General features: G+C 44.6%; 1 protein-coding gene across 1 annotated transcript in view; it reads left to right on the plus strand.

The window, feature by feature from the left end:
• The first annotated feature begins 1176 nt into the window (after nt 1-1176).
• Nucleotides 1177-21089, plus strand: part of Wdfy2 (WD repeat and FYVE domain containing 2) — a 163290-nt gene continuing 143377 nt past the window's right edge. The window contains exon 1 of the mRNA XM_042284997.2: nt 1177-1604. Coding sequence (XP_042140931.1) covers nt 1468-1604 — 137 coding nt within the window. The 5' untranslated portion in view covers nt 1177-1467. The remainder of the gene's footprint in view (nt 1605-21089) is intronic.

Consider the following 21089-nt stretch of genomic DNA (forward strand, 5'->3'; position numbering starts at 1 on the left):
GGCCATGAGAGGAGGGAGAGGGGGAGAGCGATAGAGGAGGACTAAGAGAGGAAGGGGAGAGAGAGAGAGGAGGGGGGGGAGGGAGGGAGAGAGGGAGGGAGGAAGAGAGGGAGGATAAATGTCAGGGTTATATAGGAATGAGAAGCTGGGGCCAGTGAGCTTGAGAGGTTTCAGGTAGGGGCAGTGTGGTGAGAAGAGCTAAGAAGAGCTGTAGGTACTGGGTGAGCCTGGAGGCTAGCCCGCTCTTTGGTATGCTAATAAGCACCACAGATACCTAGTTGTCAGGAGTTTCTTTTGGATCTGACAGTAGCACAGTGTTTATCCCTTGAAGCAACGCTACTTTTTTTTTTTTTTTCAAAGAGACTGAGCCATTTTACATTCCCACCTGCAGTGTATGAAGGAGTTTCAATTTTCCCACAGCCCAGTCAGCTTTTATCCTTTTTTATTATAGTCACTCTATATTTTATTGTTATTATATTAACTGTCCATTGTCACCGGAGAAAGCAAAAAATATTTATTTGCTGGGTTTTGGAAACAAGATCGGACAAAAAGGCCTAGGTTCAAGTGTGGGTCCTTTAGTCATATAACACAAAAAGAAGATTGACATCATGATCCCCAAACCCCTCAAAAAAGCCTGTATGAGAGTCTCTTCTTTCCTTACCCCCATACCCCACTACATAGGGGTGGCAGTGTGACACCGGGAAGTCTTGCTCAGAAGGACGGGGAGGATGGAGAAAACTACAACACCCAGGAGTCCACGCGGTGCTGGCAGGAGCTGGTGCATAATTCTGGCCGATAGCACAGCGCCCTCCCCGGTGCATTATTGTTAAAGCCTAGAAGCGAGTCATCTGCGCGCATGCACAGTCTCTCCTCAATTAGTTTAGCTTCTACCCTTCTTACAGGTTCCTTTCCGGCCGGGATGACGCAGGCTTTTCCCCGCCCCATTCTCTGGAGTCTGGAGAGGATGGGGCATTGGGCAAGCGCGTTCACAGATTTTATGGGGGGGGGGGGGCGGGGGAGATAGGCTAGGGGACCTCGGGAACAGAGCGCATGCGTCCCAGCGGAGCTACAAGGCTCCGAGAGTTTAAGGGAGGGCGAGGTGGGGGGGGGGGTGGGACGGGACACGGGGCGGAAGTGGCTGCTGGATTGACGCACGCGCATCGGCCGTCAGGGCCCATCCTCCGGAAGTGGAGCGGCCGCCCTACGGCAGGCCCCGCCCCGGCCCCGGCCCCGCCCCCGCTCCCCGCCCCCTGCTCTCTTAGGTGGCGCCGGCTTGCGGCCGGTGTGGCGGTGGTGTTGCTTCCAGAAGCCGGAGCGGGCACGTTCCCTGGGCAGGCTGCAGGGCTATGGTCGCCAGCTCCCGCAGGCCCGCTTCGCATCTCAGTCCGATCCTGAGCGCCAGCCTGAACTGTCTCCTCAGCCCAGCCCCCCGGCGCGGTCGGCTGCTCCCCGGGCGCGCCCCCTCCGATGGCGGCGGAGATTCATCCCCAGCCCCTGACCCGCAAGCCGATCCTTCTGCAACGGGTCGAGGGGTCGCAGGAGGTGGTGAACATGGCGGTGATCGTGCCTAAGGAGGAGGGTGTCATCAGCGTCTCGGAAGACAGGTATGGACTGCTTGCCCCTCCGCCACGCAGAGGTCTGGCCGGGCTTTGGTGGGAGTGGAGACCGCGCCTACTGGTTCGGTTCTGATCGCGTCGGCCTCGGCTGCGGGGACTGGCTCCTGGCATAGTCCAGTGGCCCTTGGGCTAACGGTGCACGGGACACCAGACCAGGGTCTAGCTTTGGAGATGGGAGGGGCAGAGGGAGGAGCCGCCCGGCCTTGCAGGTGTGTTAGCTTGGAAGAAGCCCGCTGCACCCGCATGATTTGGGGACGCTAGTTCTTCCAGTTCTTAGCTCCCCAAACGAGAAAGGGAGCGCCACTGCTTTCTTCTATATAGTCCAACTATCTGTGTATCTCCAGGACATCTTTCACCGAACTCAAGGACTGTTACATTGTGAAGAGAGTAACTTTGGGCTTCTGCCCTGTGGTGCCTTCCTTTCCTAAAACCTTAGGTCTTGGAGTTCAAGGGGAAGTGTCTGGAACTTGCAAGCCATCACTTTTGCAGAGGACTACTTGAGTTCCTTCCCATTCCCTGCTTCCTTTCCGTTTGCTTAGTTAGCAGAAGTACCTCTAGTCGTTCTGCCTTCAGTATTCTCCCTTGCACTGCGTGCTTGATTTCCAGAGGAATGCCGCTTGAATGTCGGAACTGGGGTAATAGATATGACATTACTACTTGGGTAATATCTACAAGCATTCTAAAAAGCAATTGTAACACGGTAGAGGCATGTGACTATCTGGGTTTTTAGCTTCAACCACATAGTTAGGTTTTCTTAATAGAAGTTGGTAACCATGCTGAGGTAGTTTTCTTCCATAATGACTCTTAAAATTGCAAACGTAGAGCAAAAGTGTTCACTTTTTTTTTTTAAAAAAATAATCGTTTCAGCACTTTCTGTAATGTAAACTCAAACATTTTTACTTGATTTGTTTCTTAGGTTCTTGAATATAGCTAGGGAGAGTGTATTACATGTGTACATTACACATCTCCCTCTGCATCATGCTTCATATAAATGGCTCCTGCTTCCTTTCCTATGTAGATCCATGGGGAAACATTGCCAACATATGTTAAATGGCAGTCAGTCCGGGAAGAACAGAAGAAACTGAGTGAAGTGGATGTGGGAGCCTTTTGAAATTCATAAAGAAGTCTTATGACAGTGTTTAATTTTTTCCTTTGGTGTCACATGCCTAGACTGCATCAGACTGATTCTGGGCTTAATTTTTTTTTTTTTTTTTTTTTTTTGTCAAAGAATTATCTTCTTGGAATAGTTTCCATAAAATATATTGAAGAACTATATTGATAAATGTCCTTTTCCATCACTAGAGATGAAATTGATTCCCAATTTGTAAGCAATTCATAAGTTCATTGAATCAAGTTAGAGGAGGAGAAAGCTCGTCAGACCTCCGCTCCTGTAGATTAGTTTGGAAGCACCTGGTTCCCATTCCAATGGCTTTTCCTCCAAGGAGACAATGGCAGTGGAGGAAATAGTTCAGTGTCCAGAGAAGAGTAAGTTTCATTTCATCACAGGACGAAGGAAGCGCAGTGTTTAGTTATCTTTCGCTTTCCTAGTTTGCAGGGTACATAACAGAGTTTATCTAATTGTGGAGTTACTGTTAAATATACCCCTACAGAAATCCGGGGTTCTTGGCTCCATACAATTTATCATTCCAGTTGGCACGTCTATGCTTCTTTGGGCCACTCAACCATGGAAGTAACTGTTTTAGGGGGCATTTTTAGTTATGGTTTTCACTAAAAGAGAATCGATCTGTTGTGTTCTTGCTTTTCAGAATCAATGTTAGTGCTTCTTGATATAAAGATAGGAAGACAGAATATTGATTTTTCACCAGCACTTATAAAGACATTACCATTAGCTACTTTGCCAATTCATTATTGAACCACGAGGGTCAGCTACAAATAATGTCACATAGCATTGTTCTTAGGAGATCCCCATTTTCCTTTTTCCAGTCTGACTCATTATAGCCTGTATGTATGCCTTTGGGAACGCTTAACAGTCTTTGTTTGAAATAGTAATATATATACTTTGTGTCTGTTTTGTGTTCTTTGAATTAGCTAGGGAGCGTTGTGTGTCTCATGGATTGTAGTGATCTACATAGTGCCTGGCCGGCAGGAGTCCCTCAATATTTGTTGTATCAGTGACTGTTATCGGCCCTCCCTCCACTCTGTTTCTGGAAGCACAGGATCTTAACTACTGGATTTAGTTGATATTTGTTGAGTGAATATTTCAATGACCCACGAGAACCTTATGTAGACAAATACGCATTTGTGGGGGAAATATTGGACTAGGTGGCCTTAGATACTTAAAACTGGGAAGTCCAAGCATTGCTTCATTCATCCTGTTAGACAGTTGAGTTACTGATGTGTTCTCTTTGTGTGTGTGTGTGTGTGTGTGTGTGTATGGCGGTGATGCTCATAGTTGAGCAGAAACTTTAGAGTATAGATTTTGTTTTGTGTATATGTGTGGTGCTGGGGATGGAACTTATCTAAGCCTTGTGCGTTCTAGGCAAGCATCTACCACTGAGTCAACTCCCAAGCCAAGAATATTATGTAATAAGACAAAAGCACTACATTTAAGATCGAGTATTGAAAAGAGAACTTTCAGATGGGGAGGAATGGCTGAGTTCCACAGTCCTTCTTGCCCTCTCAATCTCTCTCCCTTCCGGAGACTGTCACACTTGAAGTACATTCTCGTTCTCAGTCTTCCCTCCTTAGGAAGCTGATGGTTCTCAAATCTTCGCGCTGAAGAGTAGGTCAAAGAAATCTCCGCTTTCAGGTTCACTGTGGCACAGCTGGGACAGCTTGGAACTGTACATGATATCAAAGGAGGGAATGTCGGGAAAATAAGAAATAGAGGAACAACTGAGTCACCAGTCAAGCTCTCTGCACTAAGGCAGGCCCTGCTCCCAGAGCTCACTGGCCCTGCAGGTGCTTTGGGGGTAGCTAGGTTCTGTTCACAAAGGCTCCACCAAACGCCGGGATCCAGGGTCCCTCATTGCCCTGCTTGTTCTTTTCAGGCTGCCCTTTCTGGGCTAATGGCGTTTCAGTGGTCCTTGTGTAAGCTTCTGCATTCAGGGGCTGGAGAGGTGGCTCAGGGGTTAAGGGCCCATGCGGCTCTTGCAGCGGACCCTGGTTTGGTTTTCAGCATCCAAGTGGTGGCTCACTACTTCCTATAATTCCTGTTCCAGTGGAGAACTGGATGCGATGCCCTTTTCTGGTTTCCAAGGGCTCCAGGCATTCACGTGGTGCACATACATACATGCAGACAAAACACTAATACATACATACAAAATAAAAATTAAAAAAGAGGGAAAGCCGTTTGAAAAAAGAGCATCATTTCAGGCCTCTGTGCTCTGTTTTAGTAGAGCCTAAGGTGAAGAAAGCCGGGCGGGACCTCTGTCCATGTGTGACCCAGCCCTGTTCTGATCCTTATCTTGGTCTTAGTTAGGTTTTTATTGCTGTAATAAAGACCTTAACCCAAAGCAACTTGAGAAGGAGAGGGTCTATTTCAAGCATGGAGGGAAGTCAGGGCAGAAACCTGGAGGCAGCAATGGAAACAGAGGCCACAGAGGAGTGCTGCTTACTGGCTTGCTCATCCTGCTTTCTTATACAGGCCAGGACCTGCCCAGGGGTACCACACCTACAGTGGGCTGGGCCCTCCCACATCAACCATTAATTAGGAAAATGCCCTCCCAGACTTGCCAGTCTGGGGGAGGTGTCTTCTCAGTTGAGGTTCCCTCTTCCCAGATGATTCTAGCGCGTGTCAAGTTGACAAACTAACCAGCCCAGCTTCCTAAGTTCGTCCTATACATACTTTAACTCAGGGCAGCCATCTTACCATACAGAGTCTCTGTAGTTAGTAGTTTCCCTTAGTTATTGGAAGCTGACATTCTCCTCTGCTGGGTGGTCAGAGAAGTACAGCAGTCTCTCCCTCAGATGGGTGTTGTTAGGAGGAAGAAAGTGGGGTAAGCCAAGCCTGATGGTGCAGCTACTCCAGAGGCTACTCAGGGGTTGAGTTAGTAGGATTACATGTTCAAAACCACTGCAGCAATTTAGGGAGACCTAGCCTCAAAATAAAGTAGCGAAAAATGGGTAAGGGTATGTCAGTGGTAGACAGCCCTTGCCTAGTATGCACAAAGCCCTGGGTTCAATCCCTAGTACTACCAGAAGTAAGAACAAGAGCTGTGGTGGAGGAAAGGGCATTCTAGAGAGTGGGGTTAGAGAAACCAGCACCTGTGGACAAGCCTTAAGGATCCAGGTAAGACTGTGGAGCCAGCCTATACTAGTCACAAGCAGCTCCGAGAGTTGCTGTACCTCAAGGAGTCTGGAAAATGAGTGTCTCCAGAGGAATAACTAAATACAAAAAGAAAAAAAAAAATTACTGAAACACCTGGGTGCAAGCATTTGGGATTCTTTTCTGGAGAAAATGACTTGTGGAGGCTGGGGATGGGGATGGTAGGATGAGAGGGAACCCGAGGGAGGGTGGCCTGGTTTGATTTCTGTTGCTGTGGTAAAGCACTTGCTTGGCTTACTGGTCCAGTCACAGACCATCATTTGGGAAGTCAGGGCAGGAGCTCCAGGTCGGAGCTGAGGCAGAGACTAGGAGGAGCGCTGCTTACTGCTGGTTTGCTCTCCGTGGCTTGCTCAGCTTTTCTGATACAACCCAGGACCATCTGCCTAGTGGCTGGGCCCTCCCCCATCAATCATTAATTCGGAAGATGCCACATAGACGTGCCTATAGGCCAGTGTAATGGAAGCAGTTCCTCAGCTGAGGTTTCCTCCTCCCATATACTTTGCCTATTCACAATCAGCCCTTTCAGCAGCTTCCTTCAGGATAGAACTCATGAATAATGAGGGACATATTTACATCTCAGAAAAAGGAAATCTGGTGCCCAATGGCTAGCACAAAGGAGATTGTCAACTCCTTAAGTAACCTGATTTTGAGCTGTAATGGGCTGTTTCCCTTGGCAGATACTTAAAGCAGAACCTCAGGGAAACTCAGGGAAGCAGCTTGCTTTAGGCTGGGAGAACCATTCTCCCTGGGGTGGAGATGGCAATGAGCTGGACTAGAGAGGGCTTGCATTTCTATCTTTAAAGCTTTACACCCCTAAGTCTCTCAACTGTTGTGTTTCTAAATGGCCTTCATTACTTAATTTTATTTTGAAAAAAATGTTAGACTTTTATTTCTTACAAATCATCATAGTGTTGGTTAATTTGCTACTAATTCTTTCGTTGTGAAGTGAAATTGCACTAATACTTAGACCACAGTCCAGCTCAGCTATGTAGATGAAATTCTAAACAGTCTTATTAAATAAGAAACACAGAGCCAAATGCAGAGTTAAAAGCCCAGAGATCGAGCAGCAGCCAAGATCTAAGACCACCACCTTATCGTACCCCTTGCTGTCACTGCTCTCCTTCCCCTCAGAAAGAGACCTATTTCCTGTGTGTCTGTATTTTTATTGACTTTCTGTTCTCCCTTCTCATTGGCTCTAAACCCAACCACATGACTTCCTCATCACTGCCTGTCTATACAGACCTCCAGGTCTCTATGGTTGGTACTTGGATTAAAGGCGTGTGTCTCCAAGCTGGCTATGTCCTTGAACACACAGACTCTGCCTACCATGTGATCGGATTAAGGGCGTGTGCTACCACAACCAGACTTCTGCTATGGCTTGCTCTTAGCTCTGACCCCCAGGCAACTTTATTTATTAACATACAAATAAAATCACATTTCAGCACAAATAAAATATCACCATACAGCTAGGCTCATGATGGAGTTTTTGTACCATGTATTTTATAACACTTGCATATACTTTTTGAAAGAAGGGCAAATCAGGTTTTTCCTACAATTGAAGCCTAGTTATGAAAGCTGAGAACTTCTTAGAGTGATGGATTGAAGCCCAAACTAATTTTTGACTATGTGAACTTTATTTAATGGCATAAAATTCGTAAACTTTCACCTGTGCACTAGAGAGCCATCACTTGGCACTAATGTTCCCTTTTTCAAGTCCCAAAGAAGGAGTTTACTCCATGGGATTGTTGAAAATGAGGGCTTTACTCTGCATTCAAGCTTCGTGGGTGCCCAGGAACCTGCAGGGGGCTGCCTGTGTGGCCCTGAGGTCAGGAGCAGGCTGAGTCTAAGATCTTAGTGGGAAAGCGTGGATCAGCTTACTAAGGAGGCCTCAAGGCTGCTGGCAGCTCTGAATTTCTTTTATATTGTGGAACCGGATTTTCTGCAGGACTGTACAGATCTTAATCACTTGGATTGCAACATTGGAAAGTGCCAGGCTGGCAGTTCTGACACTCTTGACATGAATGATTTTGAGCCTATGATACATACCCCTAGTACAGAAGAGAAGGAGAAAATCCAGAAGACACTTGAGAGCGATAATCCTGTCCAAGCAAAGGAGATCAAAACTTTGAAAAGCAATCCTACTTTTTACTTACACTGTGTCTTTTCATTGCTGTTTTTGCTTTGCCTTTTGGCAAAGAGAGAGGGACATTTTTTTGTTGTTTGCTACTGAGAATCATCTTGATGTCATTAAAAGAGTTTGGAAGAGTGGGGATGTAGTTCAGTTGGTGGAGAGCTTGCTGAGCATGGAGGAAGCCCTGGATCCACCCCAGGACCAAATAAAGGGAACATGGTGGGGCACCTATAGTCCTTATAGTCCTTATATCGAACATGCAGGGACCTATAGTCCGTGCACTTGGGAGATGAGGCCAGAGGAGCAGAAGCTCAAGGTCAGCCTTGGCTTTCTAAATATGGAGTTGAGGTCAGCATGGGATACACTGGAAAAAAAATTAAGTTTGGAGTTTGGAGGAAATGAAGCCACTTTATGGCATTTAGAAGTTAGTAAATTGTGATTTAAGACAGGAGTATTAATCTGCTGATACCTGTAGCATTAAACTGAATGGTGTATAGTATATACTTATTTACCTGAGACATAAAGGCCACGAAGCCATCTTTTCTGCTCAGTTACACTGTTAGAACAGAGTATCAGGGTGCTGAAGGAGTGAACCCCCCTCCCCTTCCTCCAAGCAGGAGGCCTCCAGGGTAACCATTAGTAAAAATTAATCCAGGGTTTTAAGAAATAGCCAATAAGGCCAAAAGAGCAAAGGAGGTGGCCTACTTGTCCTCGACAGGGATGCTGCTCTGTGCTCTTCTGTTTTTAATTTTCAATTCTTGGAAGAGACCTGGGGCAGAAGCTGAGACCCCAGCCAATTCTGTTTTCCCTCCTGCTCAGCTTGAGTCTCTTCATCTGGAAAAGGAGGGAGTTTGTGTCTCAGAACTCCTTTGTGCCCTTGGGGTGACTGGGTGAACAGAAAGTCCATGCAACCGCCTCACCCTGAAATTACAAGTGAAAAAGAATGCGGTGGGGAGAAAGCAGCGTGCTTGTGTGAAGTTGTCCCCATTTCATGGAGCAACTGGGAAGCAATGCTTTTTGGAGCTTTTAGAGAGCCACTTTTAAAGTGGCTATTTATTCCTGGCTGAAATCTTCCAGATGTATTTGTTTTGTTTTGGTGCCTAATACCCAGTTGAACAAGATTTACTACATTTCTCCTTCTAGATGAATCCTTAAGTTTCAAGTAGTGAACATTTAGCTCTGGGTAGCTTGCTAGCATCCAGTCAGGGCCTGGGTGTACAGAGTAATGTTTTGGAAGCTTTTTGACCACAAATCATAGTATTTAGCACCTCCCTCCCCCATCTCACCCCTTCCAAATGAACTGGAGCAGGGAATGAGATCGCAGCCAGCTCTGCTCTGACCTTGGCATTTCCTGGGTTTTCTGTGCCATGAGATGGTAGCCTTCTCATGTGACAAGCACACTGACTGCTGCTCTCTTGGTTCTTCTTAAGTCCTGGTCATCTCCTTCCTGATTGATGTCCTGACCTACTAATGGGCTGGGAACTGGAGTTCAGAATTCAGTCATCTCTCTAGAGGGGCTGCTCAGGTCTTTTCTCTGCCTTTATAGTTTTAGTTTTGTGTTTTTTCAGAATATGAAACACAATTGGGTGTGGTGGTGTGTGCCCTGGAGGCAGAGGCAAGTGGATCTCTGTGAATTTGAGGCCAGCCTGGTCTACATAGGGAGTTCCAGGACAGCCAGGGCTATGTAGAGAGACCCTGTCTCAAAACAAAACAAAATATGCAGTTCAAGTTGGAGGCCTGTTCCCTAATGAGCCGGCCCCTATCTCTGGTCTTCCTCAGGGACCAAAACCCTATTGGACTACCCTATGCCTGGTCTTCCCCTTTTTTGAAATTCCCTCTGTAGTTCTGGAATCAATCCAGTTTGAATGGAAGTAGAGTTCACAAAAAAGCTGGGTAGTTGCTTGAGTGGCCTTTTGGCTTCCTGTGGTGTGTTCCCTTATTACTGATTTAGTACTTGAAAAATGATGCATCTCACCTACTTGTGAATGTCATTGCTGATGTCTGTATGAGGAAACTTTCCTTTATAGCTGGACAGATACACCTATAATATGATGCTAACTTAAAGATTTCAGTGCATTTTCTTGTAACTACATCTTTTCGTTTTTATTTTTTGAATTGAAAATAAAGTTATTTTCATATAGTATATTCTGATCACGGTTTCTCCTTCCTCATCTCCTCCCAGATCCTATCCACTTCCCCACCCTTCGAACTCCATCCAGGCCTTTTCTTTCTCTTAAGAAAACAATATCTTTTCTCTAATTTCTAATGACCCCCATAATTTTAAGCAATCATAATAATTCTTCTGGAATATTCTTACATCTTAAATAAAGACATTATCACTACAGTAAAGAATGGCTGCCCATAAACCTTAGCATACTGCCTGTTGTCTTATTTTACCTTCTAGCAGATGTCCTGAAGCAGGCTTCAGGAGTATGGTTTTAATCATGCATCTGTATAATTACCTCTACTTAATACTATACCAGGAGTTTGCTAGTCTTGAACTGTTCTTTTGAGTGGGGATATGGTTTTCTTTCCTGCAGTATTCACCGGTGTACTAACTGCAATGGCCTGCATGACCTGGGCCCTTTATCTTCTTCCCTTGTCTTCCTGTTACAGCTGATTTCAAGTACTGTGTTTATTAACAGGATTGAGAATGGGTGGTGTAGTAGAAATCCTTATCTTATTCCTGATTTTAGTGGAAGTGCTTTGAGTTTTTTTTTTTCTGTTCAGCAGGATGTTCACTCTAGGCTTGTTGTATATTGCCTTTATTATGTTGAGGTATGTTCCCTCTGTTCCTAGATTCTCTAGGATGTTTATCATGAAAGGATGTCAGATTTTTTTCTTCATTTAATGAGACGATCATGTGGTTTGTGTCCTTGAGTCTATTTATGTGATGAATTCAATTTATTGATTTATTTATATTGGACATCCCTGCATCTCTGGGATGAAGCTGACTTGATCATGGTGGATGATCTTTTTGATGTGTTCTTGAATTCACTTGGAAAGCGTTTTACTGAGAATTTTTGTGTCCATATTTGTCAAAGATACTGGCCTAAATTATTTCTTTTTTGTTGGGTCCTTGTCTGTTTTTGATATCAGGGTAGTACTGGCTTTGTAAAAAGACTGGGAATGCTTCTGCTGTCTGCAGAATAATTTGAATAGTATTGGTGTTTTTGTTTTTTTGAAGGTTTGGTTGAATTAGTGCTGAATTCATCCAGCCTCTACTTTCTTCAGTTGGGAGATTTTTAATTTCTGCTTCTATCTTATTGGATGTTATGGGTATTTAAGTAATTTATTTCATCTTATTTTAGCTTTGATAGGCCATATACTCAAGAAATCCATCCATTTCATGAAGATTTTCTAGTTCTGGAATACAGACTTTTAAAATACGTCTTTATGAGTCTCTGAATTTCCTCAGTGTTGGTTGTGTTCTCTCCTTTTCTTCTCTAATTTATTCATTTGGATCCCCAACTTCTTTCTTTTGATTAATTTTGCTAAATATTTTCTAGCAATTTTAAGCTTTTTCAAAGAAAGAACTCTGTTTCATTGATTCCTTGTATTGTTTTTTTGTTTCTATTTCAGTAAGTTCAGCCCTAATTTTAGTGACCTCTTCCAGGCTACTGTTCTCTGGAGTTCTTTGTTCTTGTTTTTCCAGGGCCTTTAGGTGTATTATTAAATTACTAACTTGAGATTCCCTCAGATTTTTTGATTGTAGGTCTTTGTTGTTAAAGTCAAGATGCATTATAGGAAGGGGCATGCACAGTGACTATATAACCTAAGCAAACAGTCAAAATGGAAATCACTCAAACTGTGTCCCTTAGTATAACCAGCTCCTCTTTCTTTAGACCCCATAAAAAGAGACCCCAGGCTAGCCTGGGGCCTAGAAGAGCCTTACTCCTGTGGCCTGCTACCAATCTTGACAGTGTGTCCTTCTTTAATCCACACAATTGTTTTGTTCCAAATAATGTTACCTTGCTGCTTCTGCAAATCTATGCATGTCCCTATTTTCAATTCTTTGGGTAAGAGGTGCAGTGTTAAAAGAGGCCATCTGCTAGTTACCTTGAAGACTCATTGAGATGCCATGTGTAGGCTACCTGCCTACACAAGTTACTGGTCAGGGAAGCCCCAGAGGTCCCCACAAACAACACAGCCCATTGGCATTGCTCTTGATTGTCCACCATAACTAGATGGGAAGATCCTCCTGCTGAAGACACAATACACTGTAGGACGGAGAGACCGAGCTGGAACCGATCAGAAAACTTCTTTTCTCTTGGCCAGCTTTCATAGTGCTAGGAGGTGCTGTCCGGCCACCTGAGGAGAAGAGCTATTAGTGACATTACCCATTGGTGAACTTCCTGCTAGAGCAAGATGTGTCCACTGGGGCAATAGTGGCCTGGCTGTGAGAGTGGGGGGTGGCTAACCAACCACTTTTGTATTGGATTTGAGATCTACTCCACAGGAAAGAATTCTTGTCTGGTACTGTAAGTCTGGTCAGAGACCCTCGAGGAGGACACACTACTGTGGTCTTGCTCAATGGGCATGTTGTCAAACTGCCTTCCAAACGTTGATGTTTACATACAGATAGTGGCTGCCCTCTGCCTTGGCAGGAGAAGCTTCTCCCTGTAGTGCTCAGCAGTTAATGCAGAGACTCTGGAGCTAGTCAGAGTGCTGAGAAGAAGCGACTGTTGCCTAGCCGCTCTGCATTTCACACACATATCCCCGCCCCTGGCCAGGCACAGCACAAAGAGGAGGGCAGAAAGAGTGTAAGAAGAAGCAGAGGGTGGGAAGGTGCTGTGCAGTATGTCTTCTGGATGTGACACACGGTTGTCGCACTCATGGACTCACTGCAGCTGTGGTGACCTAAACATGATCAAGCGGACCAGAGCAGTCCGTGTTCAGTCAGGCAGCTAATTGAGACTGGGTGGATTACAGCGAGGTGGGGGAGGGGTGGTGACATGCAGTAGGGGGCGAGAGTTGGGAATGGACATGTTTAAGATACAGTATTTTATTTTTTTGAGACAGGGTTTTTCTGTGTAGCCCTGGCTGTACTGGAGCTCACTTTGTAGACCAGGGTATCCTCTACTCGGATCCCCCTGTCTCTGCCTCCCAAGGGCTGGGATTAAAGGCCTGTGCCACCATGCCCAGTAAGATACAGTGTTTGTTTTTCAACGTTGTTTAAATGTATGGTATTGCCATAGAATAAATAAGAGGTATTTTATTAATAAAGAAAAATGAAAGTCCCTTAAGATTGCCTCAGTGCACTTTGGTGTCAGATGCAGACATCCAGTGTGTGGTGAATTGGGTAGTCCAGTCTTCATGGAACAACAGGTTCTGTGGGAAGCTCCTGGGACGTTTGAGTTGGAGCTGCATTCTAGGTCTAACTCGGAGTGCACACTGTTTTGTTAACTCCCCAGGAAAAGTCTTTTTGGACTACTGCTGAGGAATCAGAGATGGATGTGAATTGTGGGTGCATATAGTTCTTCACATTTTCTTCCTGCCCACCCCCACCAAGCCCAGAGGGTCCAAAAATGGCAAAGATAAATCCCCCTCTGTGAAAGGTTGGCTGGCTTTTGAGGTGGTGTAAAAAGTTGGCTGGCTTTTGAGGTGGGGTATGTGTTATTTACTCATGGCAGCGATAAAATGCCTGACAAAAAGCCAAAGGAGAGAGGCTTTGTTTGCCTTGCGGCTGAAGAAAAACCACAGTCTGTTAAGATGAAGAAGGCATGGTGTAAGGAAAATGAGCTGGCCACATCACATCTGCAGTGAGCATGAGCTGGCCACATCACATCTGCAGTGAGCATGAGCTGGCCACATCACATCTGCAGTGAGCATGAGCTGGCCACATCACATCTGCAGTAAGCATGAGCTGGCCACATCACATCTGCAGTGAGCATGAGCTGATAGCCACATCACATCTGCAGTGAGCATGAGCTGACCACATCACATCTGCAGTGAGCATGAGCTGATAGCCACATCACATCTGCAGTGAGCATGAACTGATAGCCACGTCACATCTGCAGTGAGCATGAGCTGGCCACATCACATCTGCAGTGAGCATGAGCTGGCCACATCACATCTGCAGTGAGCATGAGCTGATAGCTACATCACATCTGCAGTGAGCATGAGCTGGCCACATCACATCTGCAGTGAGCATGAGCTGATAGCCACATCACATCTGCAGTGAGCATGAGCTGATAGCCACATCACATCTGCAGTGAGCATGAGCTGATAGCCACATCACATCTGCAGTGAGCATGAGCTGATAGCCACATCACATCTGCAGTGAGCATGAGCTGGCCACATCACATCTGCAGTGAGCATGAGCTGATAGCCACATCACATCTGCAGTGAGCATGAGCTGATAGCCACATCACATCTGCAGTGAGCATGAGCTGACCACATCACATCTGCAGTAAACATGAGCTGATAGCCACATCACATCTGCAGTGAGCATGAGCTGATAGCCACATCACATCTGCAGTGAGCATGAGCTGACCACATCACATCTGCAGTAAACATGAGCTGACCACATCACATCTGCAGTGAGCATGAGCTGGCCACATCACGTCTGCAGTAAGCATGAGCTGGCTACATCACATCTGCAGTGAGCATGAGCTGGCTACATCACATCTACAGTCCAAAGCAGAGGTGAATGCTTGTGCTCAACTCTGTTTCCTTTCCTCACTTTCTGTTCAGCTCAGGACCTAAACCCAGGGGATGGTGCTGCCCACAACCAGAGGGGTCTTGCCTCCACAGTTAAATCTCTTAGAAAACATCCTCCCAGACATCCCAGAGGTGTGTTTCCGTGTCGATTCTGAATCCAGCCAGGATAATATAAGGATTAACCATCATAGGTGGTAAATGCATGGGCCCCCCACATCTCACTAGCCAAGAGCTAGCCACAGCCTCAAGTGGACTCAGAGTTATGTCATTTGTTGCTGTCTGTCCAAAGCTTATTTGTCCTTCTTTATGTTAATGACCAACTATCTATTTCCTTTCAGTGGTGGCAAATTTAGTAAGTTTTTGAAAGGGGGATCTTAGCCAGGATGTGGTGGTACACACTTTTAATTCCAGCATTCAGAGGCAGGGGCAGGCAGATCTCTGTGAGTTCCAGGTTAGCCTGGTCTATAGAGCTAGTTTCAGGAAGACCAGGGCTACACAAAGAAGCCCGTCATAAGCAAAAAACAAAAACAAAAACAAAACAAAACAAAAACAAAAAAACAAAAAACAAACAAACAGAAAACAAAAAGAAAGGAGGATTTTTCTATCTTTTATTTCCCAAACTGGTTTCAAATCCCTGGGCTCAAATGAGCCTCTTGCCTCAGCCTCTCGGGCTACAGGTGTGCCAGCATGCCTAGGTTACTGGGGGTTTTCACTGTCTAATCATTGATTTGTTACTCTTAAAAACTCCCATTTTTGATTGGATTTAACCTGTGTCACTAAGAATGCTAGTCGTAAAACAGTCGTGTAGGTAAATATTCAGTGCAAGCACCAACAAGCAGGGACTTAGCTCTATTCTGTGTGCTTAGTACCATGCCGGATACACAGCAGGTACTCAGAAATTATTTACTGAATGTAGACTGGAGGTGTCTAACCACTAAAACTGTTGCTGGTGCTTTATTCAGTCAGTTTGCATGTATAGTATTTGAAGAATACATGTTTTCACAGTAGTTCAACATTTCACATTTTATAAGTGAGTGATGGCCATTATAGTTTTTAATTCTGTGATTTTTAAAAAGTGGTATCTTCTGTTTTCAGAGAATCTCTTCATTGTTAAGAGTCCCTCCCTCCCTCCCTCCCTCCCTCCCTCCCTCCCTCCCTCCCTCCCTCCCTCCCTCTCTCTCTCTCTCTCTCTCTCTCTCTCTCTGTTTCCCTTTTTTTCCTTCCTCCCTCCCCCTTTCTTCCTTTCAACAGGGTTTTTCTGTGTAGCCCTGGCTGTCCTGGAACTCACTCTGTAGACCAGGTTGGCCTTGAACTCACAGAGATCCATCTGCTTCTGCTGGGATCAAAGGTGTGCACCACCATACCTGCCTGGCTGTGATTTTCTTCACTGAGACATGAAATGTCTCCCTAACTGAAAGATAACCTTACATCTATAGATGATTTTCATTTGTTTATTTTGTTTTATTGAAACTAGATTATTTCTCACATAATATATTCTGATTACAGCTTCCCCTCTCTCTACTCTTCCTAGTTTCTCCTTCCCTTAGAAAGAATAGGCTTCTAAAAGATAATAATAAAACAACACAAAATAAAACACAATAAGAAAAAACAAAACTAACACATCAGAGTTGGACAAGACAAACAGAAGGAAAAGAGCCCGGGAGAAGGCACAAGAATCAGACACCTACTTGTTCGCTCACTCAGGAATCCTATGAAAACACTGGAAGCCATACTATATCCAGAGAACCCAGTGCAGGCCCTGTGCATGCTGCTTCAGTCTCGGAGTTTATGTGAGCGTTGCTCATGTTGATTGGTTTTCTTGGTGTCCTCCATCCCCTCTGGCTCTTACATTCTTTCTACCTTTTCTTCATCAGGTTTCCCTGAGCCCTGAGGGGAGAGATTTGATGGAGAAATCCTGTTTAGGGTTGAGTGTTCCAAGGTCTTTCACTTTTATAGAGCATTTTTATAATTGACAGTTTGTTTTCATGCTTTAGCATTTGATTCTTACTATAGTACTGTGAAGTCCAGTTCCTCAACACTCTTGATTATCTGCTTCATCTGTTAAGATTTACTTTTTATTTTATCTGTATATATGAGTGCCTGCATGTATGTATGTGCATCATGTGTATGCCTGGTGCCCTCAGAGGTCAGAAGAGGGCATTGGATCCCTTGGAACTGGGTGTGGGCAGTTTAAAGCTGCCATATGGGTGCTGCGTACTGAACCTGGGTCCTCTGTAAGAACAGCCAGTGCTCGTAACTGCTGCGCCGTCTCTCTAGTTACCTTCTTGATTCTTGCTGGCTGGTAAGGTAACTAGAATCTTCTATTTTTTTTTTTTTTTTTTTTTTTTTACAAGTTTTGTTCAGGTGTCTACCCCGCCTCCCATGACTCTAGACTGAATTCTGTTTCGTTCGAGCCTTTGCCAGGCCTTACCAGGATTGGTTTAGGTCTAGGTATGTGCTCAGAGATACAAGGAAGGAAGACTGATGGAGGTGAGGCAGGGAAGCACAAGCTTCCTCTTTGCTTGAAAGGGGTTCTCAGGGAAGGAAGGAGCCCTTCCTTCCTTGTGTTTCCCCTGTGCCTGTTGTCTTGGCTGGTTGTCACCATCTGGAGCTGGTATAGCAGCAAGGAGAGGGAGCCTGAAAATGTGTGGATATGTTGCATATAGCTGAAGAAAAAGATGGAGAGACCCAATCGCCACGTCGCCAACTTTGGAGCTGACTTACTTCATGACTCCTAGATAGACACTGTCACTTTGCAGGAAAGGAATGGAGACCCAGAGAGCTCTAAATGGAGTGACCACCAGTGCTGATGAATTCACTCTTTTTTTTTTTTTAAAGATTTATTTATTATGTATACAGAAGAGGGGTGCCAGATCTCATTACAGATGGTTGCGAGCCACCGTGTGGTTGCTAGGAATTGAACTCAGAACCTCTGGAAGAGCAGTCGGTGCTCTTAACCTCTGAGCCATCTCTCCAGCCCGATGAATTCACTCTTGAAGTCATAACTGTAATGTGGTTACTGATTCCTGCTCTGGTGGCCCCTGTTGTAGTGGACAGCATTTCTTTAAACAGCCTCGCTGCTTGGTTTTGAGAGGAACTGGAATGACAAGGGCAAGTGTTTATGTTTGAAATAGTTTTAGATGGTTCCTAATTATTTGATGATAGATCACCTCTGACAAACGCTGCTCTGAAATTCTTACTGCTGCAAGGCATGGTGGCATCTGCCACAATCCCAGCATTCAGGAGGCAGAAACAGGAGGATGCTATGAATTCTAGGCCAGCCTGGTTTCCATAGTGAGTTTCAAGTCAGCAGAGTTATGTATGGAAACAGAACCTATCTCAAACCACAAGCGAACAACAAACATCAATTCTTACTTCTTTTTTATTTTCTACTTTTCTTTACCTGAGGTGGGGGCTAAAACAAAAGATGTTCTGGGGAAGGTTCTTCCTGGTAGCAGAGTGGTTTGGTACTTCCTCTGCTTGTCCGCCTCATCTGCAGAAACACTGAGGAATATGATTGATGGTGGTAGGGTTTGGGGCATCTTCTGGAATATTTCCTTAAAATGCAGATTGATTAATAACAACAACAACAACAAACCCCCATTCTGTCTTTTGTTACTGTTAAAAATTCTCCAGCTGCTTTTCCCCTTGTAGTGTCCTGGTGAGGGTGCTTTAACACCAAGAGTACCACAGGTGACGCCGTATGTTCCCAGTTCCTGACTTCTCTGTAAAGACAACTTTTGATTTCTGGTTGAGTGCTTAATGATTGGTTCCTCTTTTTAGAGTTAAATGTGGTTGTGAATGCAGAACTTGCCTTTTAAACCAGCAGAGATTTTCTTCAAGAAATCCTCTCAAGTCATGAGATTGGAAAGACTGTCTTGCCGTGGAGTTTAAATACTAAATTCTGCTGGAGGGACCAGAAACCCCAGCTCACTAGCAGTATTCTAAATAAGTTGGTGGGTTGTCCAGGAGTGGTAGGAGGCTCAAAGCAGCCATCAAAGGCCAAGCTGCTTATGCCTGGTCATGCCGCCATTGTGGTGACCCTGTCTGTGGCTGCTCCCCAGTTGTCACTGGGTCTGCCTTTGGGACAGGAAGGAGGAAGAAAGCAGATGGTAAAGGCTTCCGCCAGCTGCACTGTTCTCATTCGGAGCTTCCTGGAAGCTCTGTGATTCCTGCGCACAGCTCCTTAACTGGAAGTGTGTCGCACTGCCACCCCTCATTCACACAAGGCTAGCCCATTGGCATGCTGAAGGTAATTTGGTGGGAAAACATTTTGAAAAGAATTTATACCATTGTTGTCTGTAAGCTAGTGGGACTTGGGGAGAATAGAATGTCCAAACACATTTAAAAAAAGAAAAACAAACCCTGCTAAATACTGGATGAAGTGCTGGTTCCTTTTGAGTGACAGCACTCTGAGAGGCCATATATGCATTTCCATGCAAGAATAAGTAGGCGTAGTGAAGACCTAAAGAGCTGAAAATTAAATAAAATTAATTGTATTATTTGTGAAAACATTCACTTAACTGACAGAAGCTTGTAGTTAATTTAAAGGATGATGTCTTGAAATCTTGAGATTATAACAGGAAATTTTGGCAAATGTAAACCACATTCATTTTAGAAAGCCGGTGTTAAGAGGCCTACAAGGTGGCTCAGTGGGTAAAGACACTTGCCACCAAGCCTGAGGACCCGAGTTCAATCCCAGGACCCACATGGTGAAAGGAGATGTGGAAGGAGAGAGCGGGTTCCTTCCTGCAAGGTGTCTTCTGATCTCCACATGGGTGCCATGGCACATGTGTGCCTCCCCTAAATAAATAATAATAATAAAAAGTCAGTGTTAAAAGCCAGCATTGTAAATGAACGCCTGGAGGAAAAGTATTTGTAATATATATTAAAAACTATGATTTTTCAAAACAAAAGTCTCTACAGATACATAATAACAAAAATTTCATTAAAAATCTGAACAGGAAGACATTACAAAAATGTTGGAAATATTTAATATATAATTGGATCATTACAACTTAAACACCACTGAGTTTCCCATCTTGACAAATGTTTTTAAAATTTGATATTATCTAGTCTTATAAGGCTTTGAGGAGAAAAGGAGCCTCTATCACTATGGAGAGCAGCTGGGCCAGACATGCTGACCGAAACATACAGTATGGCCTTTAACTGGGCGAATTTTAGACAGGTGTTAACATTGTTTCACATTGTGAGTAAGAAAAATGTGATACAAGCTGTGTATCTGTGAAGACATGTATATCTAAATTGTTTGGTCCATACAATGCAGTTATTAACAACATTGTCTATGGGCTATTAGATTGCAAAATAATGTGTAAGCTGTTTTTGTGTAAACTCTTAAATTCCATGTATGTTGTAAAGCTCATGATAAGAAATCTTGTTAATGGTTTTTGTTTTGAGACAAGATCTCATTGTGTAATTATGGCTGGCCTAGAACTCACTATCTGGACCAGGCTGGCCTTGAACTCATTGAGATCTGCCTGCTTCTTAGTGCTGGGATTACAGGTATATGCCACTACTTCCAGTTGTGATTTTTCATTTTTGATGCTTATGTTTTTAAATTTTAAAAGTTTTACTTTATGTGTACAAATGTTTGACCTGCATGTGTTTATGTGCCATGTGTGTGCCTGGTGCCCAAAATGGTTAGAAAAAGGCATCAGATTCCCTGGGACTGGAGTTATGGATGGTTCTGAGCCATATGGGTGCTGGTAACTCTGGAAGAACAGCCAGTGCTTTTAACCACTGAGCCATCGCTCCAACCCCATATTTGAAATTTTTGCAAGGGTAAATTGACATGTGTATTTTGCAAGAATGAATCATCGATTCTTTAATTAGTAATCACCTTTCTAAAGGAAGAACATTTGAAAATAAGAGGACATCCAAGCTTGATTCCTCAAATGCTAGAATTCAGAAAGTGATGTTTATGACTTGCCTTCAGGGCGGTGTGGGGGGAGAAAACGATGGGTGTGGTCTCAGAGTAAGGCCATCTTCTTTCAGTTCACTGCCGAGTGTTCATTTCAACTGGAGGCTGGGGTGGCCTTGAAAGGCAGTTAACAGACCATTGCCAGATCCTGGGGTCTTCTCAGTGATGGTCCATGATAGAACCTGATAGGCAAACAAGCCATAAGATACTTGAGCAATGTGAGGGTTTGGGAGCACCTGCATTTGCCAGCAGGAACCCCTGTAGGATGTGGCTGACCATGATGCTCACTTAGGAGAAAGGAAATGTGTTTGGACAGTTGCTGTACGAGTGCAGGTCAGTCCGTGCAAGGTTCTGTACTTTCTCTGATGTTGAGAAGGAAGCTGTTCTCTTTGTGGCATCCTGAAGTTCTCTTTCTGTTCTGACCTTTCATTTTCCAAATGAACCCTGCTC

Source organism: Peromyscus maniculatus, chromosome 9 (genome assembly GCF_049852395.1).
Source record: "Peromyscus maniculatus bairdii isolate BWxNUB_F1_BW_parent chromosome 9, HU_Pman_BW_mat_3.1, whole genome shotgun sequence".
Classification (NCBI taxonomy): Eukaryota; Metazoa; Chordata; class Mammalia; order Rodentia; family Cricetidae; genus Peromyscus; species Peromyscus maniculatus.